Source organism: Carassius gibelio, chromosome B20 (genome assembly GCF_023724105.1).
Source record: "Carassius gibelio isolate Cgi1373 ecotype wild population from Czech Republic chromosome B20, carGib1.2-hapl.c, whole genome shotgun sequence".
NCBI classification, from domain to species: domain Eukaryota; kingdom Metazoa; phylum Chordata; class Actinopteri; order Cypriniformes; family Cyprinidae; genus Carassius; species Carassius gibelio.
Window position 1 is genome coordinate 10,783,470 of NC_068415.1, and position 22,299 is coordinate 10,805,768.

Sequence of the window (22,299 nt, forward strand, 5' to 3'; positions counted from 1 at the left end):
TTTAGCAGCTGTCATCTATGCCAAATGTGCAATATATAATGAATTATCATATCACATCCTCTTTATTCAGACCTGAATGTTTCCTTGTGTTCTCTCCTCTTGCTGTCTCTTCTCAATCACTCAGTTAAATGCAAAATTGATACATGCGAAAGTTGATTTATTAATAATAGCTCTCTAACAAGAAATTATTCTGCATGAAGATAAGACCCATATCCAGAGGCAACATGAACAGAGTAGCATATAGATATAAAATTACTCAAACAGGAGCATCACTTTATATTATCAGAGTGAAGACATAAGAAGTCACAATATGGAAAAGATTAAGTTTAAATGAAATAGATTACAAAACCGATTCCAAAAAAGTTGGGACACTGTACAAATTGTGAATAAAATAATATCTTCATGGAGATTAAGTAAGCAAGCAAGTGTAATCAGAACAGATAAGTAGCTCTCATAAATCAATTGCTAAAGACAACATCAATTTAAAACAGAAATAATACTTGAATTCCAGGATCACTATTTGTTTCAATAAAAATAAGATTTATTGGTTGAATACTCACTAATTAATTCCCAATAGCAAATACAAGGTCTAAATGAAACAGGGCTTTCAAATCAATCCAAAAGCACCTACAAATCTCTTGAGACTGCTTTAATTTACCTAGTAGTAACTTTAAACAACTTTCCCAATATAGATTGTTCTAGCAGTAATCATCCATATGCATCTGCATTTAAACACTTGCAGAAACACTAATAGTGCCCACACACAAACCATGATGGAGTACGTTTGTGTCTGTGTATGGTTATAACTTATAGATCAGAGGACCTGTAGAGACTGGAAGGCTTAGTGGAAATCAATGCATCCCACACATTCCAGTCATCCATGTCTTCATTATTCAGCAAAAATGTCCACGTAGTGAAAAGATGCACTAATAAGATTATCTGTTAATATGATGAGCAAATGTATATGTTCAGTTAGACTGCTTCTTTATTGCTTAATCAAATTATCTCCTCATTATCTTCTTCAACACCATTATCATCACAGAGTTATCTGTGCCACTGCATAAAGAGGATGATGATGAGCGTGATTGTGTTAACTGACACACTTACTTGCGGAATGTGGGAATGCCGTGGATAGAACGTCCAGGTGATGTCCCAGAGCTCTGGCTGCGTCCAGAGAGTAGACTGTCTGTCTCAAACTGGAAAGTTCCATCACAGTCATCTGGAATATCAAGGAATTCACCATCGCTCCATACCTTCACACTCCCGTCCATGGTCTGATATTTGATCTCTATGGAAATACTTGTCTGAAATTTAAAATAATTAACAGATAAATAAATAAATGAAAATTAAATGTGCATATACAAATACTTAATACACGCAGTACATGTTTATTTCACTTTTTTTTTTACTTGTTTTCAAGATTACTGAATAGAATAGAACAGAACAGAATTTGAAACATATGTCTTATTGTGCATTCTATTTAAAGTAAGTTGTGTATAAAGTGAACACTAACTAGTTTACAGGTTTCACAAGCAATAAAGACACTTGATTTGACACTTTTGTAATCCTGACAAAGCTGAAGAGAGGTAGAATGTTTGGTGTTAGAGTTAAGTCTTCAGGTTAGGGTCATGCTAACCCATATGGCAGTATCAGTCTGTCAGCATCAGTTACCCTTTCCTTCTCATGTTTACAAACTCATTAGAAGGAACAAGGAACAATTTAGCCTCAGTCCAACTTATCCTGTCAACTGCCTGATGGTCACTTCTCCAAAGGGCAAATGTCATACAAAAGGGAGAACCCAAGCCCTTCTGCAACTTTACTTAGATATAACCCCTGCTTTAATTAACCAATACAAATTTAAAGCTTTCCTTAGGTCTCATCTCAACGTAAAATAAAAATAAAAAATCCATTAAAAGACTAAGTTGCATGAAAGTGGTATAATTTTGCTTTCATAATTGCAAGTTGCTTTTCTGATACAAAAATCACAAAAATTTTACAATAGTGTAAGTGTTGCTCTAGAGTAAGAAACAGAAATCGATGAGAAATGTCTAAACAGAATATATGTTGGAATATGGCAAAGTTCTGGAAAAGTTTTAGTTTTCCTATCCACAATATTTTTATTTAGTTTCAGGAAGCTTTTATTCAATAGCTTGGAAAATGAATGAATGACACTGCATCGCCCTTAGCAAAACAAAACATGACTAAGGATCAGTCAGTGTACACTATCACTGCAGCAGATCAACAAATGTGTTTAATATAACACACTTCCACCTAAACAGATACATTTTATCCTAGAGCAGCTATTAATTATTCTGACACATAGAGATGCGCGGGATCCATACGGAAATCAACCCGCACATGTTGGTGGATATCAGAAAGAGAGAAAATAAAACTGAATGGTGCCTTATAGCCTCAGAGTAGACATGTATCCATGCCAACAATTTTTTGTGCAAGTTTTGCGAAACCAGACCCCTGTGGTGAAATATGTGAATGGATGTTTTTGTGAGTGGGTGTGCTATATGAAAGAAAAGAGCATTTCTGATCTGTCAGACCAGAACATAAACATGCACACACACACACTGCCTGCGATCCTCGCGTCTCACCCGTATGGCTGAGTTATTGTCGTCAATAAGAGTGTCAGACACCTCCAAGTGACCCTCCTCCACCACCTTCTGCAGAACCATGCGGAAAGTGCCAATTAACCTGCAAACACACACACACAATAGACTCTATACATGAACTAAAATATTTGAAGTATGTAAAGCTGAGACAAATATCATAAACTTTAAAGACAATATATTTACATGTACTACTACTGCTATTATTAACAGTCAGGCTTGATTAACTATACTATTGTTTAAAGATTTTTCAAGAATATACAGAAAATACAGCAAAAACAGTAATATTGTGAAATATATGTTTATTTTTTTAAATAACGCTACTATTTTTGCTCTATTCTAAAACGTAATTTATTGCTGTGATGACAAAGGCAACGGTTTCATCCTTTAAAAATCCTTCAGAAATGCTGATTTGGTGCTCAAGAAAATTGTGAATCACACTTGAAAATGGTTGTGCTGTTTAATACTTTGTGGAAACTGTAATAGATTTCTCCAGGCTTCTTTGATAAATAGAAAGTCAAATATATCAGCTATCATTTTAAGGAAACCATTTGTAACAATTTAAAATTAATTACTGTTTAGACAAATGTATTTTGTCCTTGCTGAATAAAAGTATTAATTACTTTAAAACAAAAAAATAGCATTCAGGTAAAACAGATATTATTAGACTACCGATATGACTGAACTTTTAACATTTTACAAGATTAATCCCCCCCCCCCCCCCCCCAAAAAAAAACCCCAATTATTTAATTATTTTTAGTTAGCAAACAGCCTTTAAAAGCATTAAAAAAATAATTGGCTGTGTAATCATATGTTAAATGATATACATTTTATTGTTTAATCAACACTGAAAACTGTCCGGTCTGTGAATCAGGTAGAAATTTTCCAATAAAAAAAGAAGTTTAATTTCTTTATTACAACAAGAAAGATGCAATCACTCTCAGCAACACATGCTTTTTATGTAACCACAATGTCGGTCATGAATTTAGAAGCAAACAGTTCAGACATAATAAGATCAACAAACACTTGAGCAATAGTGATGTGTCTTTGTTCTGATTGTTAACTCAAGTCTCTATAAAAAAAAAAAGTGACAGGCAACAAAGAAAAGCTATCAGAACCTCTGGACTGTCCAATTAAATGCCACATTAGCTTACACACACACTCTCTCTCTTGTCTGTTACTGCATCACTGTCACTCTCAGCAAGAGAAAGACAGGTGGGTCTATCGATGTAGTCAGTAAATGTGATGAGAAAACACATCAAACCATTTAAACTGCTAACAGTTTTAGCACCTGCCTCTGAGCTACTGCTGTATTCGGATGTGAAATGACACATTCAGCACCACTGTTCATCCAGAGAGACTTGATAAAGGAAAAACGACCATTGTGATTGATATGTGCCCAGTTCAGTGGTGAAATAATGGCTTTGTGACTGTCGGTGAACCGCATGCATCCACGGGTGAATAATTCACTGATCCTAGATCAGGTTCTGGCTCCCGATCAACTTTTCTAAAGACCCCACATACATTATTGATCCTCTGAACGAACAACAGACAATTGACTTTCATCTGTTCCATAATTTACTGCGTCCTGCCTTGTCAAGTCACTAGACTTTTGTTGAAGAGGTCAGAACTGGAAAATTCACAAGCTTTTGAATAAAAAAGAATTTGAATTCTTTTTTACTACTTTACTGTTTCTAACATTACCTTTATTGTTATTGTGTAGGCCATAACCACCACTGACATTGACATTTACATTTTTACATTTATTCATTTAGCAGGTGCTTTTATCCAAAGCGACACTGACTGAACTGCTGTGAAGAGAGAACTGAAGATGAACACCGAGCCGAGCCTGATAACACACAGTTTCAATGGAGGGACTGAGAGCTCTCTGACTAAATCTAAAATATCTTAAACAGTGTTCAAAAGATAAACGGAGGTCTCACGGATTTGGAACGACATGAGGGTGAGTTATTAATAACATAATTTTGATTTTTCGATGAACTAACCCTTTAAAGAGGCAAAAAGACACAGGAAGTGCTCGTAATAGCAAGTTTCAAGCATTGTTTAAATAAGAATGAGCTAGACAGGGAAAGATTAAAGAAAAGAGAAAAAGATAAAAACATTGAGTAAGACAATGAACCTTCCTTCTGCTAAAAACTGAGAAAAAATAGCTCACAGCAGGGATGTATATATGTAGCACCAAGGAACTGCCGAGCAGGAGTTTTCACTTCATTAGTGAGTAATATAATGAGTGGCCATGTTGGAGCTAGAATTTGACGTTTTTCTGCATATTTGCTGTAGTTGTCATCAGCAGCAGATCTTATTATAGAGCAGGAGTGCTCTCTCTTCCAGTGATATCACTAAATTAAATGCACGAAAATGCAGCCCAACTTTTGATATACATCCACTGACATAAAACGTTACATTACATTGGACTCAAACTTATAAACTAACTCCCAACTACTTTTTAAACACAGTAACTATTTTTAATTTACACATACTTTTGTTAAAAAGTTTGGGGTTTCTGTAAGACATTTAAATGTTTCTTATCTTTTAAAGTCTCTCTTTGCCTTCATTTGATCAAAAATAGAGCAAATTATTATTACAATTTAAAATATAAAGTTTTACATTTATAGATTTTACGTAGATTTTAGATACCTAAGATAAACTGCAGTGCTTTACAACTATAGGACAACCAACAACGTTTATTAGATCCTGTACCCACTAAATTACTGAAAGAGTTGTTACCTGTTGCAGAAGAACAACTTCTCAACATTATTAACTCGTCGTTATCTTTAGGTCACATGCCAAAACCATTCAAGCTGGCAGTTATTAAGCCTCTTATTAAAGAGAAACCACAAGTAGATTCTAGTGAACTGGCAAATTATCAGCCTATTTCAAATCTTCCATTTATGTCTAAAATTTTTGAAAACTTTGTGTCTGTTCAATTGAGCTCCTTCCTGCAAAAAATTATTTGTAAGAAGTATTTAAGATTTTAATTTTTAGGTTTCAGGCCCAGCCAAAGCACAGAAACTGCACTTGTTAAAATTACTTGCTTCTTGAATCAGATCAAGGCTACATCTCATTGCTTGTTTTACTTGATCTTAGTGCTGGGTTCGACACCATAGATCATGACACACTCAACAGATTGATTACAAAACTATACAGGTATTCAAGGGCAGGCTCTAAGATGGTTTAGATCCTACCTGTCCGGTCGCTACCATTTAGTTTATTTAAATAGGGAGTCATCTCATTTATCACCAGTAAAATATGGAGTGCCACAAGGATCTGTCCTAGGTCCTCTTCTATTTTCAATATACATGTCCCCCCTTGGTAATGTTATTAGAAAATACGTGATTAGTTTCCATTGTTATGCTGATGATACTCAACTATATATATCAACAAGACCAGATCAAAACTTCTAAATTATCTAAGCTAACAGAGTGTGTTCAAAATGTAAAATAATAAATTTGTCCTATTAAATTCGGATAATACAGAGATATTAATTATTGGACCAAGTTGGTTACAGTTGTATCTGATCAAATGTGCATTTTTATTCTTTGGCTTGAGTTAAACTAATTAATTTTACTTTGTTGGAACAGCAGCTACGCTAATGATGTCTCTATTTGTTTCTCTGTTTTGCCACGGCTCCAGTCTGGATCCAGAACAACTTTCATGGCAAAGCTGGATTTTCAGCAGCCATTTCTTCAGTCTTGAATTGTCACATGATCCTTCAGAAATAATTTTAAAGCACAAAGGTGCACTTATCTGAAACAGTAAAGATAGTAAACTGATACAAAAGATTTCTGTCTCTTTTGTGTCATTTCTCATATCAACTATAATTGCAGGATGGCATCCTATTATTGCATTTGCAGGAATCTCCAATGTCACCACCTGGTGGTCAGTTGGTCATGAAACAACAACAGCAATGTTGAATGAATCTTCTCAAGGGTAGGAAACCTTCATCTCTAATGTATAATGACCTTAAAGTCTCGCATAAAGAAGATAGAGTTTCTGAGCTACACATCGGTCTCACACCTGGTGTTTTGTCCTGATCTACTGAGTTTGCAAAGCTCAGGGTATCACATGGTGTTTGTCGACATGGTCAGCTAGAGTACGTAAGGCATACGATGGATAGAAATTACATCTGTAAATAACAAACAAATAGCTAATGAGCTGCGTGGTTAACATATGTTATGGTGGCATGTGAATTATTCAGCAGATGCTTTTCTTATACATTGTGATCTATTCACAGGTGTCTTTCAGACCACAATAGATGTCTTTGAACTCAAAACAATGGGCTGACCATTGCACACCATAATTAAAAGGACTTCATAGTCATGGTAGATTTTTCTACTGACAGCTGTTGATTTACTTAGTCACGTATAGAGGCAGCCAGGCTGGTTAAAATGGAACTGACTTAAACTTTAATAGACATCAGACTCGCTCACAAGCAAGAGCAAAAGAGAATCTGTTAACACCTCTGCAGTCTAACATCTCAGCTCAATCTAGAATCTGATGTATTCTAGTGAAACGGCAGGATGTTCACCATATAAACACCCGCATAAACCTACACACACTGATGCCTGCATCAGCAGGAGTGTCACACTCTTCAGGACACATTGAGTGGAGAACAGCTAGTAATGACTGTCAGCCTATCCTCCACCTCTAGAGGAAGACAGTGGATGAAAACAAGTCACAGCACTCTTTCAGAAAAAAAAGCAGTGATGGAAAACTTAGAGTGAATACTGACAGGTACAAGTGGAGAAAAAAAAACAATGCACTGCATCCCATCAAGCTTCTAGAAAATACTATAACCGGAACCTATAGGGGGGATCTCTACCCTGTGACTGCTCTCTCATTCATAATATCTCATAAATGTTATAAAGTGTAAATTAGAACGGTGTTTTTACTGCCACTCACTATTCTAAGAAAGAAACTAAAAAAACATTATATTAGTATTAAAACATCTTATTAATTGATTTATAAACATTAAGATAAACATTAAAATCATTGTTTAGAAAATATTTTTTTAAATCTAAAATTCTATTCTGTATTTTGCAGTTCTGAGAAATGAAGTCAGATTTGTGAGATATAAACTCTTTATATAAACTCTATATATATCGCAATTATGATCTTTTTCCTCAGAATTGTGAATTTATTTCTTGCAATTGTGACTTTTTTGTCAAAATTGCAAGTTTATAACTCACAATTTAGATTTTTAACACACATTTTCTAGTTATTAAAGGGCTCATGTGATGCTGCTATAAAGAACATTATTTTGTGTGTTTGGTGTATTGCAATGTGTTAATGATGTTTAAGGTAAAAAAACACATTATTTCCTATATAATGTACATTATTTTTTGTCCTCAATGCCCCGCCTTTCTGAATTGCATTGATTTTTACAAAGCTCATGGTTCTGAAAAAGCGAGGTGTGCTCTGATTGGCCAGTTATCCAGTGCGTTGTGATTGGCCGACTGCCTCAAGTGTGTGACGTCTCCCAGGCCAGCAGCATGAGACTCAGTCCAGCTGTTCTGCTCGTGCACATCCCATCATCGGTTCATTTTTAGTTCAGTCAATATACTGTTCGGAGTAACTGAAGAACTCGGGATATTGGTTTATTCTGCGTCAAAGACAGTGTAAGGCACATTTATGAAACCGAAAAATTGAAGCAATTTGTAGATTAGTTCGTGACTGGAGACGCGAACTGTTTCAAAAGATTCAGTTCCATTTGGTGAACTGGTTCGACCAGTAAGAAGAAGACTCACTAAGAAGATCCATAAAAAGATTTGTTCACGATCCGGACATCACTAGACGAGACAAAACTAATAAAAGCCATAACAAACGAGGCATTTGTTGCATCCAGTGGGAACATAATTACTGATTATAATGATTTATACTGTCTTTTTACGCGTTGCGTATTGTGCTGCGTAAACATAAACCCATGTCTGCATTTGTGATCTCAGAAACAAAACACAAGAAGTGCTGCTCTACACTGCTCAAAACTCGTGTTTGAATCATCATAGGTATATTATTTAAATATAAATAACGTACTTAAAGGCTGTGACTGCCCAACTTTACAGAAACAGTCATTGTGTCACAGACTACTGGTTCAGGAAACAGTCCTCATCATCCATAAAATGCGCTTGCACACATCTGAATATTTGGGTTGTACCGTAACCACTGATTTGTAGTCATGTCCTCTTTTGGAAGGCCAAACAAGTAGTTTCACTTTCACAATGAAACACACAGTAAATCCACGACATGGCAGCAGTGGCAACAGAGAGAATAAAAGTTACGCCTTATTTCTTTGAGTGAAAATTTTGCCGGCGCTATGCAATTCTTCCCACATCGGGACATAGACATGTGGGGCGTGTTAGAACGAGCAGTTTTAGGAGGGTGTGGTTGACTGTTAACCTTTATAAAAAAATATATCTTTGGATTTGAGATATTAGTCTTTGCAACTTTACAGATCTTCTTTATGCACAGAGCTGGTAACAACACCAAAGAGAAAGGAAAAATTTAAATCATATCATATGACCCCTTTAAGTCCGAACAGAGAGATATAAACTTGCAATTTTGAGACTATATCATCTTTTTTTCTCCCCTCAGAATTTGACTTTATAACTCGCAATTCTGAGAAAAAAAAAGTTAAAATTGTGAATTCTAAACTCACATTTGTGAGAAAAAAAAAATCTGAATTGCACATTTTTATCATGCAATTCTGAGAAAAAACCCAGAATTGTGAGATGTAAACCCATAACCGTGAGAAAAAAAGTCAGAATTGTGAGATATTTTTTTTTTATTCAGTGGCAAAAACAGGCTTCCATAAAGGAGAAATAAACACTTATAATACTATAATAGTTGGTGGTACTTTTTTTTAAATACAATACATTTTTTATGGTGCAAAGCCTGCAGTAAGAATTGTTGCATGTCAAATGTGTCCTCACCCCTGTACTTTAGTCATCATGTATAATATTATCTAAAAATACATCAAATTGTCAACATTGCAAATGGACTCTCAAAACAGCATGATTATGAAAACCAGCATTAGAAAGAGTTCAGCAATTATGAGTTATGAGGTCCTTCATGGAAATAACAAAGACTTGCAAAACAAACAAGCCTTAGTTTGTCTAAGAGAATATTTAAATAACAGGTGCTGTGTTGCTGGAGTTTGTTTGGAGACCACAGGTTGAAGCCATGAATGTCAATTAAATGTTTACTTGAATTAAATGGAAATGTATTTTGGGCTTTATTTATAGCCTTGCATCACTTAACATCGTGCTCAGATTTATTATGTCTTGACTAGATTGTATTTTCTAAACCTTATACTTTTAAAGAGATGTGTGTCAATAAATATATTTTTAGATGATCTGTTGTTGCATATCAATTCTTATACCTGTTAGTGAAGACTTTGCTGTAATTAAACACTTGAATCTCCAGCATCTCGTCGCCGTCCACTTGACTCCCAATTGGCCAGCGGAATGCCTGGAAAACAAGCCAAACAAAAATCAATCTGTTTAAACAGACTATTGACTTTTCCATGCTAATTATCCACATTATATTGCAATAACAAAATCAAAAAGAGCTCTAGCACCCCACCTCACTATTAGGCTATAATTTCTTATCATATCAAACCAAAACTAGACAGTTATCTGAACCATTAATGGCTCTCCAGTAAAACCCTAATCTGAATTAAAAAGGAAGTGTTCTACAGGAAATCATTAACAACACAACAGGAAATCAACAGCTGAATGTTATCGATACTGTGCCATGCTTGGGGGGGTAAAGAAGCTTGTTTACACCAGGTAAAAGTAATTGTGAGATAAAGTTTAAAGTAACGAATAATCTTATTATAACATATAAAGTTGCAAATGCGAAATGTTATGCCGTTTTAAAAGGTATCCAAGGAAAATAATTGAATGCAATTGTTTTTCTCTATCATGACCAAGCTTCAATCTAAATAACACTAGTCACTTACATCTACTTGTTATTAACATGCCAAAATATTTGTGTGAATATTATACTATAATATATACTGAAGCAAAACCCACTTGCATTCCCTTTCAAACTAATTGTTGCAATCTATGACACTGCAGGTGTCTTTTCTGCCTCTAGGGCTCTTAACAGTGGGATGATGCATTAGATCCCAGAACATGGACTCCCATCTGGCACACTGATCCATACAGACAAACGAGCTGCCCTGAGGGATGCTGAGGCGTTATGGAGAACAGCGGTACTCCACTGCCAGGCTGTGGGACCACAATGTTTCTTGCCAAATAAATCAGTGCAGCGCTAAGACTGGCCAGGATGCTCTGACTATGTGTGGTTAAAAAAGTCACAGAGGCCACATGCAGGTGAATACGGTTGTCACATCTGTTTAGTCTCAGCCTCAGACGTCACACACACGGACTGTTGGCTTAACGTCTGAGGCATTATGGGACACAAAAGTGGAAATATTTCAGGAGTGTCGAAGTCGTCTTCGGATTGGTTGAATTCTACAGGATTTCTGCGAGTCGTGTGTGTTGTGTTCTTTAACATTCCGCCTGGAAACAGAGATACCATGGCACCAAACTCTCTCACGAATGAAGAAAGCCGCCGTGTTTACAACTGTGACGTTGAGCGCTTATCAGGATGAACTAAATGCAGGATTTTCTAAATTAAGTTTGCGACATAGAATCTTTAAAATAGGTCTGAGAGTTTTACACACCAGTCTGTTCTTGTGGCGACATTTCCACGCCTTGAAACGTGACGATGAACGAAACGAACTGTGATTGGTTGTTTGACATGGGCTGGCCTTGGCCAATGAAAGCTGCCATGTATTCCAGGCCTTTCAGTCTGAAGGTCTGGCTATGTGAGACTGTTTAATCCTGTTTTGAACACAGATTTTGGTTATTTGCAGGATAGACAGACGCATTCAAAAGGCAAATTAAGTCTTGAAAAATTCAGATGATGACTACGTGTCTAGAACACACAGTTGTTGATGGCGCTATTAAAAACTTATAAGAGATGTTTGTTTATCTTCTTCTAGTATACAAATAATATGGAAAATACAAACAGTACATGTATACAGTACATGACTCATTTGACAGATGCAATTACCATTTCAAATAAATTATATTTAATAATAAATGTAAGGAGTTATACAAGACATATTTGTTAAATAATAACTATTAGGCAAACAGATTTACATTTAAAATGGACTTCTCATGTAATTATCCAGTCTTCAGTGTCATATGCTGACGTGGAACTCAAGAAACATTCCTTTGTATTATTACGGTTATAAATAGTCATGCTGATTAATATTTTTGTGCAAAATTAGATTTCTTTCAAGGATTCTTTGATAAATAGGTAAATAGTTCAAAATATTTTTTTAACATTATAAATGTTTTTTTTTTTTTTTTTTACTTTTGATCAACTGAAGGCATTCTTTCTAAAAGGAAAATATTAATTTTAACAGTAATATTTATGTGTTTCTCAAAAACTTTGACCAGAGACGCTAGAGAAAAATGAGGCTTTTACAAGGAAAATAACATATTTAAGAATCTAAGTGAAAATTAATGAACAAAAAGAAAATATTTGTTGAGCTTGGTCGATGACGATGTGATGCTGTTACACAAACACCGATACACACACACAAAAGTGAACTTCTGTCCACAGGACACCCACAGTCTTTAATTCCAAACACATTAGGATCATTTTTCTATTTGAACGTTATGGGTTCTCATCACAGTATGAGCAGTTAATGCGATGAGAGACATGGTTCGCACTAGAGAATGAGAGATGCGTACCAGATGCAGACACAAGACTACAACTGAACATTTTATAACAATGAAAGGAAAAATGGAAACACGGGAGAAGTCATATGGCATGCATGGACACTGTGAAGTCATGTTGAACACAAAAGGCTGCAGGGAGGATGTGTGTGAGATTTACTAGAGGTCTCAAACCACCTCCATTTGCACTCGAGCAGCTGCAGAGTCCACAACACAGCTCTATATGCTAAATCAACAGAGAGGAGTCGCTGATGGAGTACTGCAGGAATTGTGCGCTTTGCTTAGCTTCATGGTCTGAGCCAAATACCCACGGGGGAAAGTCTAGCCAAGCGCAGTGAGGATTTTCCCCTCAAATCCCTCAGCTCCAGCGTAGCATCTATATTCCCTCCCACAGAAGGTGTAAAATTTGGAGAAGAATAAACAATAGGAGATGGAGTTGCTCATTAGAAAGAAAGGAATAACTGGCAGTGAGGGCTTATTTTAAACTCACTCACCTCTACAGTCCCCTGTGTACATTTGGCCTTTAGTACGTTTATTAGAAAGCTTGAGGTGAGAGGCGGTTCTGAGAGTACGGGGCAAGAATTAAGAAAATGAAGAGTCGAGATAGGGGTCATCTCTTTAACCTGCTTTATGTTCCCTGTGGATCTAATCAAATCTGAAAGCTATTAGAAAGCTGCATAAATGATTGTGCTTCAAACAATTGCATACCATACACAAGCACACCATTGAGAATTAAAAGCATTTTGTCAAATAATCAATCACGTTTAAAATGATCAGAAGGGATGTTAAAGCTCAGCACCATTATAAATTAATAGTGATGCAAAACATATTGTAGGATGGTAGTTTACTTAAAAGTTCATCTTTAAAATGTAATAACCCTGTTAAATGTAATCTTATTGTGATGCTTAATGCATTTGTAAAAAAATATATATTTTTTTATTTTTTATATTTATTTGTACAAAATAGTTCAAAATTGTAACATTGGCCATTTTTTGAGTATTGACCATTTCATGAAAATAAGTATTGACATATTGCTATCAGCCAGAATCTCAATATATGTATATGGTGCTTCCCTATTAATGAACAACCAAAATATTGTGTGAAAATGTAAACAGCTGTGCATAATTCACTTTGCCACCAATAATTATAGACAATGTTATTACAACAAATCTGTGTCAGGTTGCAACAAACCCTTTACAATAATTAATAATACCCTTACAAATGCTGGTGGCTATGTAGAGAACTGATTAGAAGGAATGCCAGTGACTGTACCCATAGATACAAAACAGATGAGGGATATTTCTCATTTAACTTTGTGGATGATAAAGCTACTGATTAAAAAAAAAAAATTATCTGCAGCTCAGAGATATATTTGTAACAACATTTGTAAGAACGCTGCATTCATCAACACAAAGATGTACCGCTGGCTCACAGTTCCCCACCATGACCAAATTACCCAGGAAAAAAAATGTAATACAAATAATTGGACAAAGATAGCATGACACATTCTCACACATAATGTTCTAAGCATAAGCTTCACCGCATTTTGTTATATTCATGGTTAAAACAGGAAATATGATAAAAATAAACTTCAAATTCAATTTATCATCAAAAACGTTTTTAACTATGCAAATTTGCTTGTAAAATTATGTTGTTTTAAGGATGTTTAGATGTTTTTATGGAAAACCATAATTAAGAAAATGACTGCAATGTGTAGAAAATTGCAATGTCTGAAATGCAGTCAGATTATTAGATGATCACTTTCCTTGTTTCTACATAAAACCTTTAAGAAATAAAAATAAAGTTTAGGACAGGTTATGGAATAACCTTGTTTGAAGCAGTTTTGTGTCAGTGAAAAAAAATACTTATCTGCCCATCCTGGTGCCAGCTCAGTGTCTTGTTTGACTGGACTCTATTTCACTGGAGATAACTCTGAGAAATTGAATTCATTCTCAATCTTTCCTCATCTCTCACTCTATTTATTTATTTATTTCCTGAGATACAATGCAGACTCACACAAACCAGAGAAACAGGTTACAAATTGATTTTTCACAGCTTCAAAACCCTGTATATACATATTAAGTGGTGTTTATATTGTGAACAGACTCATTATAAACTATAAATGATAAATCTGTAATGGGTAATGTACAGGTAGCTATTCAACAAGTTAATAAATTAATTACATTTTTATTTGATTATGATTATTTTATTTTTTGACCTGTTTTATTATTTAAAAAAGAAAATTACAAAGTACAAAACAATCAGCCTAGCAACGCCTTGTGTGTGTGTGTATATATATATATATATATATATATATATATATATATATATATATATATATACATATCAGTGTTTGCCTTGTTGCTAGGCTGACTGTATATAAACATGATTACATATACTGTAAACATGCATGGTGCTACTGCCCAATCAGTGTCTAGCATAGCATTTCAGAGAGTCATGTTATGAAAATAAATAATAGGTGCAATATTTTAAATGATTTCTTTCTTGCTAACAAATTTACTATACTATAAAAAATGTATTTTTGTTCCATGAAATCTTTTAACATCCACGGAATCTTCCCATTTCACAAAAGGTTCAGTGTAGTGGAAACGGTTCTAAAATGTTCTTTGCACTAATAAATGGTTATTTTAAGGACTGTTCACTGAAAGGTTCTTTGGGGGACCCAAAATGGCTCGTCTTTCATTGTGAAAACCCTCTTTAGGAAACTTCACTAGCAGTCACTACAAGCTATACCATTAATCCAAATAATTCTATATATATGTAGGTCAGAGGAGAATTTAAGTTACAGTTGAATTAAAAAATCTGAGACTAGTCTGAAGTAGTTAATATGAATCGTCACTGAATATGAAGGATTGATCAAACTGCAAAGACCATCACTCTCTTTGAGCTTCGAATAATAACCACAGTAATCAAAAACACACAGAATACCTCACTTAAAAACATGCACCCTGGTTTTATCATCAACCTCAGTCCTATTTTACCTACTTGCATTTAATTTCTCCCATTGGATATACAGTATATTATATATAAGCTTTGAATAGATGATTAAGACATGAGGTGATCTGAGTTTGCAATTCAGCTTTAAGAAATAAGAGCCGCCTCACCATTTAAATGCATGGAGAGTGAATTATTCAATGGCAAAGGATCACACGCTTTGACATGCCACATCTCCCTCCCCCTCACTTCTTTTTTTCTTTTTGTCTGTGATACAGATAATGGAAAGATGCAAGAAAGCTAAACTTTTTCAGTGAAATCAACGTCTTACTATTCAGTACAAAATGTGCGCTGGTCCTGACATCAAACCGCATCTCTAATCGGCCTGCTCAGTCAAGCCCCCTGGTGTTTTTCTTTCTATCGCTCGCTTGCCCTTACACTTTTTTACTTCTCCTCCTCTCCTCTCCTACATGTTTATCTCTTTCTCACATACTTTATGGTTTAGTCGCTTTTTGCACTTTGAATTATTTGAGCTTAATTTCTCGGCTCTTATGTTCAGATTTATCTTCCAACCTCTGTAATGTTTCATTCTGCCGCATGAAGACACTTCCTGACATTAATATAGCATGTTAAAGCACTTCTTATTTCAGAATCCCAGTGTGCAGCCAACCCTCAGGAACATTTCAGCTAATTAAGATGATTAAAAACCGATTGTTTTGATTTACCGCAGTAATCTGAAATGACTAAATGTTGCTATGTTTCTACACCATATGGCCTCACAGTGTGGGATTTCTCCTGCAGCACCTCAAACATCTCACCCTCTGCAAACTTCTAGGTGACCTCACTCACTTCTGAGTCACAGCAAGCTCAAATCTTTTCCTTTGCCATTAAATCTCCCAAGCATCATAAGAAATCTAGACATGCATTTACATGCCTGTATGTTGTTTTACACATTCTAAAGACAGGGGTCAGTATTGTTAGACTTTACCAGAAGCCAGCAGCACTGTAGTATGAGTGTATGCAGATTGTGTACTGTATGACAATGACAGAGTTGCATGCTAAATGCTAGCCTGTTTTGAATATACTTAAAAAAAAAAAATCACCAGAACTTTTGTTCTTTTATTTGTCTAAAAACACCTTCCTACAAGAATAATTTACATCAATGGTTCTCAACTGGCACACAAAATTGTTGTGATTGGATCACAGATACCAGAGAAAAACAATGCTAAAGCAAATCAATAATTAAAATGCAACTAATCATACATGTGCACAGATGGCATAGAAAAACAAATAAGCTCCTTTACTTTTAAAAATGAAGACAATCAGAACCAGTTGAGAATCACTGCTCTCCTGCTCAATAAATTCAGTTCAAAGGTGGACTTTAAAACAACAAATTAATTTGCCATCTTTTCATTAGTCATCTAAACTGAAGGATTACCATTTCTGTGCACAACATTTTTTCTTCATGCTCCAAATTAAAAACACAGCATCTAATGTGAAATGTCAAGATTTCACATTTCAGAGAAATGCCAGCGTGAAGCATGTAGTTTAAAACTATTGGAAAGCTGAACAGAAAGAATAATTAGACTGACAAAAGAGAGAGATTGGTGCAATTTAGTGCTTCATTGCACCGTTTGGGAGAATGATCATATTAGATGAGATCTGCTGGTCATGATGAGACAATTCCCCATCAGCATAATGAGAAAGCAACTCTTATTTCTTCATTGAGACACTGATGCAGTGTGATAGGCATAGCTGAAGTTTTGTGGATGGGGATAGCTTTGCATGTTTCAGCAATAACAAGCTCCAGCAGAGAGTGTTTGATTATACAGTGAAATGCATGGGAGAGTAATAGGGCAGAGAAAATTCAGTTTGTCAATCTTCGCATGTGAACATCCTTAAATGCATATGCATGCATTAAAACAAAGAGCAGCAGTAGTGCTATAATAGCATCTTTATTATCTTTTGCAGGCACATTTATAAACAAAAAATAATTTAGGGACAAGCATTCATTTTTTTAACCAACTTTTATTACTTTTGGTTATATGATGAATTCCTGTGCAACTATGTCATCATTTCGTGTATTCACTCATTAGCATTCATAGAAAATGCATTTCACTAGGCCCATATTTTAGTTCTGGTTCAGGCCTACAGTGTTTCCCAACTTTTATTGTTTTATGCACCCCCACAGTCCCATTAGTGAAGTTCAAGTACCCTTTCTTCAAAACAAAACCAGAAATATGTTCCTTCACTCATATTAAAGAAGTTTGAAGAAACATTAACTATTAAATGAAAAATAATTGACACTGTGAAAGAAAAACGACTCACCGCACAGCTTTTTCTGTATTTAATAAAACTTCTGAGCTTGTTTGTCTTCTACAAAGACCAATCACCGAGAAACTTTCTCTGAAAGACCTAACAGCACATTTATTTATAAATTAAATCCAGATGGCATGTTTATACCATCTACCAGTAAGTCAAATCAATTCCATGTTCGGTGGAATAAATAGCATAGAAGCTCATGATCAAAATTTCTCCCACAAGCGAATACATTGGAATTTTTTCATATTTGAATGCCAAGTTAGGATTTACAGGTGAAAAGACTTGCAAGTCTACCAAAGTGAAGTCGACATATTTCCAAACACTCATTACAAGACTGGAAAGATATTGCCTGCCACAAAGGATTGAGCAAATCTTTTTCTATCAGCCCCTCTCTTTTTCTTTTACTTTTGCCATTAAACTGCTAAAATACAAGCAATAGAATCTGTACACATCGTACCACTGAGGTTTCATTCACCACAAGAAAAGCCTTAAACAGGACGAGTGCCAAACGTTCACATCAGCTGCTGTTAAGAACAGAGTTTCTTGCTGGACTCCTGCAGATAAAATCAATGTTTTAAAGACAGGCACTCCTGCAGAGCTGACGTAAAGGAGGGCAATTTTGCACATAGCTGCAGCAAACGTCTGCTTTGAACCTTGTCTGTCCATCACAGTCAACGTCAGGTTGCGGGCCTAAAGCAGTGTGCAGCATCACTGCAATAATAAGCCACACAGCATTGAGAAGTGTTTAGATGTTATTTATATTACATTAAAAAGGAACCAAAGACTGTGTGGAGAAAATGCAGCATTTTACTATGAGAGCAAGACATATCTGGTTAAACTGTGTACAAATTATGTATGTTTTGTCTTTTCCGGTGTCTGTGAGCTTGTTGAAGATTAAATGATAATTGCTCATGCATAAACAATATCTGAGTCCATTTTGATTCAAATGAACAGTCTATTTGAGAGTGTACAATGAGTACAGCTGGCTAGAGTCCTGAAAGGTGTACTCAGCTGCAAATAGCAGGATTAGAAAACAGGGATTAAAAACTGCTGTTTGCTTGTACTGAGATAGTAAGACTGAGAAAACAAGTGATGGGATACATGACAGAATGAGAGATGCAGAATTTCACAACAAGTTATGTTAGTAGAGATGTAGGGAAAATTCACTTAAAAAAAGAGTGCACCTAAAGATTACAATTCCGTAATCATTTAATGAAACCTGAGAGACTTCTGTCCTATCAGCCATTTACAATGCAAACTGTGCTCAACTACCCATTGTGTCTGAATATATGCCCAGTTATACTGCTTTTTGATGTCATTGATGTCATTGATCTTGAAATGATGAATAAAAGCTGTCATGATCCATAGAAAATGTACTCAAAAATCTCTTTTAAATAAAGTCTGTTTACTTTCTGTTTATGTCCTGCTTTCGGTAAATGTCAGTGTTAGGTACATTAAAAGCCATGTAAATGATGATGAATATGAAACCTGATCATGCCTGCCCGATGAACCTGAATGGAAAAACAATGCTGGTGCCAAACACAAACATGCTTTTAAATAAAAGAGAAGAGAGAACAAAAGTGAGAGCAACAGCTTCTCCTACAGTACTAGAAGTGTTGTCTGAACTGTCTTGTGGAGTTTGGTATGAAATCTGTGATGTAATCATAAGTGGCGAGTGGGTTCAGTAGATTTAAAGTGTGTAACAGTCCTCTCCAACCGCCCAGTAATGATTAAACTATTACCACAAATCTATGAGTGAGAGATTGAAAGGAAATGAATAGGCTGGGGTTCAACCAAAAAGGTCATGGGGCTTACATGGAAGCAACATAAAAACTAATTATGTTTCCCGGCCCGCTTAGCAGAATTTTTTTTTTACTTTATTCTTCCACATTTAAATAATCTCAAATAATTATTATTTTTGTTTTGTTTATTGCTTTACTCACTATGAGTCTCTCTCTCTTCTTATCTTACTGTACACACAGTGGAAACACCGCCTTCTCTATTAGACAAAAGACCAATCAGCAAGAAAGGAAGCAGCACTTAGTTTTTTAAATAGAATCAAAAGAGCATTTTGGTAAACGCTTGCTGTTTGCAGCACTGGAAAAAATCAACAACCCCCTCCAAAGGTGAGACGAGACTAACACTAGTGTGGGAGTCCCCATCACGACTGACAGCAAAACATAATTTAATTTCTGCTTACTATGAGGATAAATAAATATAAATTTATTAACAGCAAGTTACTATTAATGAAAATAAAAATATCTTTATTAATTCAAGATCAGAAAATATTTGTGGACACACACACACACATCCTCAAGTCATATTTACATTATTATTTACAGTATGACTGAGAAAGTAACAAAGCTTTTCTTGCTATTAACCAATCAAATAAAACCTAAGTATGAGACTTGGACCTGCAGGGAGATTTTGGAGTAAAGAAAGCGATCATTCGAAGAACTGTATTATCCTAATAGAAATTTGGCTGGTTTACCCACAAGCTTATTGCCACTTCATACTGCTGTGTTGCTTGCCAGAGGGTCTGTGCAAATAGCATTAATAGGATTCAGTGGGGCTAAATGTGATGTGTTTGGTCACGGTTGAGCGGGTTGATTGCTTGAGTGATTCCTTCACCACATGCTCTCTCGGGGAGAGATAAATCAAATTTGTAGCATATATATATTTCAACGCACCGAGGTCCACTGTGTTAGTGTCACGCTTGAACATTCTTGAGTTAGTAGCTGGAGAGATAGCAGGGGAAAATACTGACCTGCTCAAACCGAGCTTCATCCTCGCAGTTTTCAAGCACCCGGGAGAAAAAGGAGAGACCTGCATGGAGAAAAATAAAGTTAAAGGTCAATATGGAGCATAGCATCGAAGCAGCGTTATATATAAAAAACACTATGTAATATAATAAAAACTAAATGTCAAATATTATAAATCTGTGTGTGTGTGTGTTTGTGTGTGTGTGTGAGTATACAGTATATATATATATATATATATATATATATATATATATATATATATATATATATATATATATATATATATATATATATATACTGTATACTGTATACTCACACACACACACACACACACCCACACACACATATACTCACTGGACACTTTGTTAGGTACACCTGTTCAATTGCTGGGTAACACAAATCGCTAATCAGCCAATCACTTGGCAGCAACTATGGATGTAGTGAAGACGACTTGCTGAAGTTCAAACCGAGCATCAGAATGAGGAAGAAAGGGGATTTAAGTGACTCTGAACGTGGAATGGTTGTTAGTGCCAGGCGAGCTGGTCTGAGTATTTCAAAAACTGCTGATCTACTGGGATTTTCACCCACAACCATCTCTATGATAGAAAGGCAATACTAACTCAAGTAACCACGTGTTATAACCAAGGTATGCAGAATACTCTGAACGCACATCTCATCGAACCTTAAAGCAGATGGTCTACAGCAGCAGAAGACCACACTCGGTGCCACTCCTGTCAGCTAAGAACAGGAAACGGAGGCAATTCGCACAGGCTCATCAAAAATGGACAATAGAAGATTGGAAAAACACTGCCTGGTCTGATGAGTCTCAATATCTGCTGTGACATTCAGATGGTAGGCTTAGAATTTGGTGGAAAGAACATGAAAGCATGGATCCATCCTGCCTTGTCTCAATGCTATAGTATTAGTATGGTGTTCTTAATAATCCTTTAGGTGTATGTATATATATATATATATATGCAACACAGTAAAACAGTGAAGTGTGAAACTGATTTATATAACGGTGGGGTATAGATATTAAGGAAAGCAAGAAACTCATTTTTTAACCCCTTACACCGTCTCTGACCAAGAGACCTTACTTATACAGAACAGTGCTTGTTGTTTGTTGTCAGTGTGCGCTTGAGCAAACAAGAACTGTCAATACAAACACATCGACACACCAACTTTTGCAGACATACACAAGCCTACACAAACACTTGAACACAAAAGGTATTGCACTCAAACAATGAATTAATGCTTTATGGCTAAGGCACACTGGTAGATATGTTTAAGAAAGGTAAATATATAAACAATCATTACTTAGGGCCACTGATACTAAAACAAATGAACAATACAATTCAATACAATGTTTGTTCTTATTCTCTTCGTAGTCATCCATTTTTACAATGCAAATTCACCACATATGGCAGAGAGAAATTAATTTTTGTTTTGATTTGCTATTATAGTTTTATATAGTCATACCTTTGTTTATTGTTGTCTTGATTCTGTGTTGAACAATTGCACTGGTACAGGTCATGTCAAAAAGTTCTTAAATAATAAAATTAGCCTGAATTATAATTTTTAAATAAGTTATAAGTTGTCACTGCCCTGTGGACTGTTGTTTGTGGTTTCTCCTTCTGTATCCATATTTGGTTGTTCCTGTTCTCATTATTAGTTTATCACCTCATTGTGCTCACCTGTCAGCCCCTCATTATCTGCCCTAAATTTGTTCATGTCTCTTGAATTCTAGTTTGTTATTTATTAAGTTTATCATCAATGTGTACGTGTGTTCTAGTCTCACGCCTACAGACCGTTGGCTAAACATCTGATGCATATGGGTCACAAAAGTGGAAACACTTCAGGAGTGTC

At 35.5% G+C, this 22,299-nt stretch overlaps 1 protein-coding gene across 13 annotated transcripts in view; it reads right to left on the reverse strand.

Moving 5' to 3' along the window:
• The window catches only part of otofa (otoferlin a), a 55,214-nt gene that overhangs the window by 28,712 nt on the left and 4,203 nt on the right, over positions 1–22,299 (reverse strand). For all 13 annotated transcript variants that reach the window (XM_052585652.1, XM_052585648.1, XM_052585649.1 and 10 more), the window contains exons 2-5: positions 20,439–20,497; positions 10,018–10,106; positions 2,604–2,703; positions 1,108–1,304 (exon numbers count right to left, since the gene is read on the reverse strand). In XM_052585652.1, coding sequence (XP_052441612.1) covers positions 1,108–1,304; positions 2,604–2,703; positions 10,018–10,106; positions 20,439–20,497 — 445 coding nt within the window. The remainder of the gene's footprint in view (positions 1–1,107; positions 1,305–2,603; positions 2,704–10,017; positions 10,107–20,438; positions 20,498–22,299) is intronic.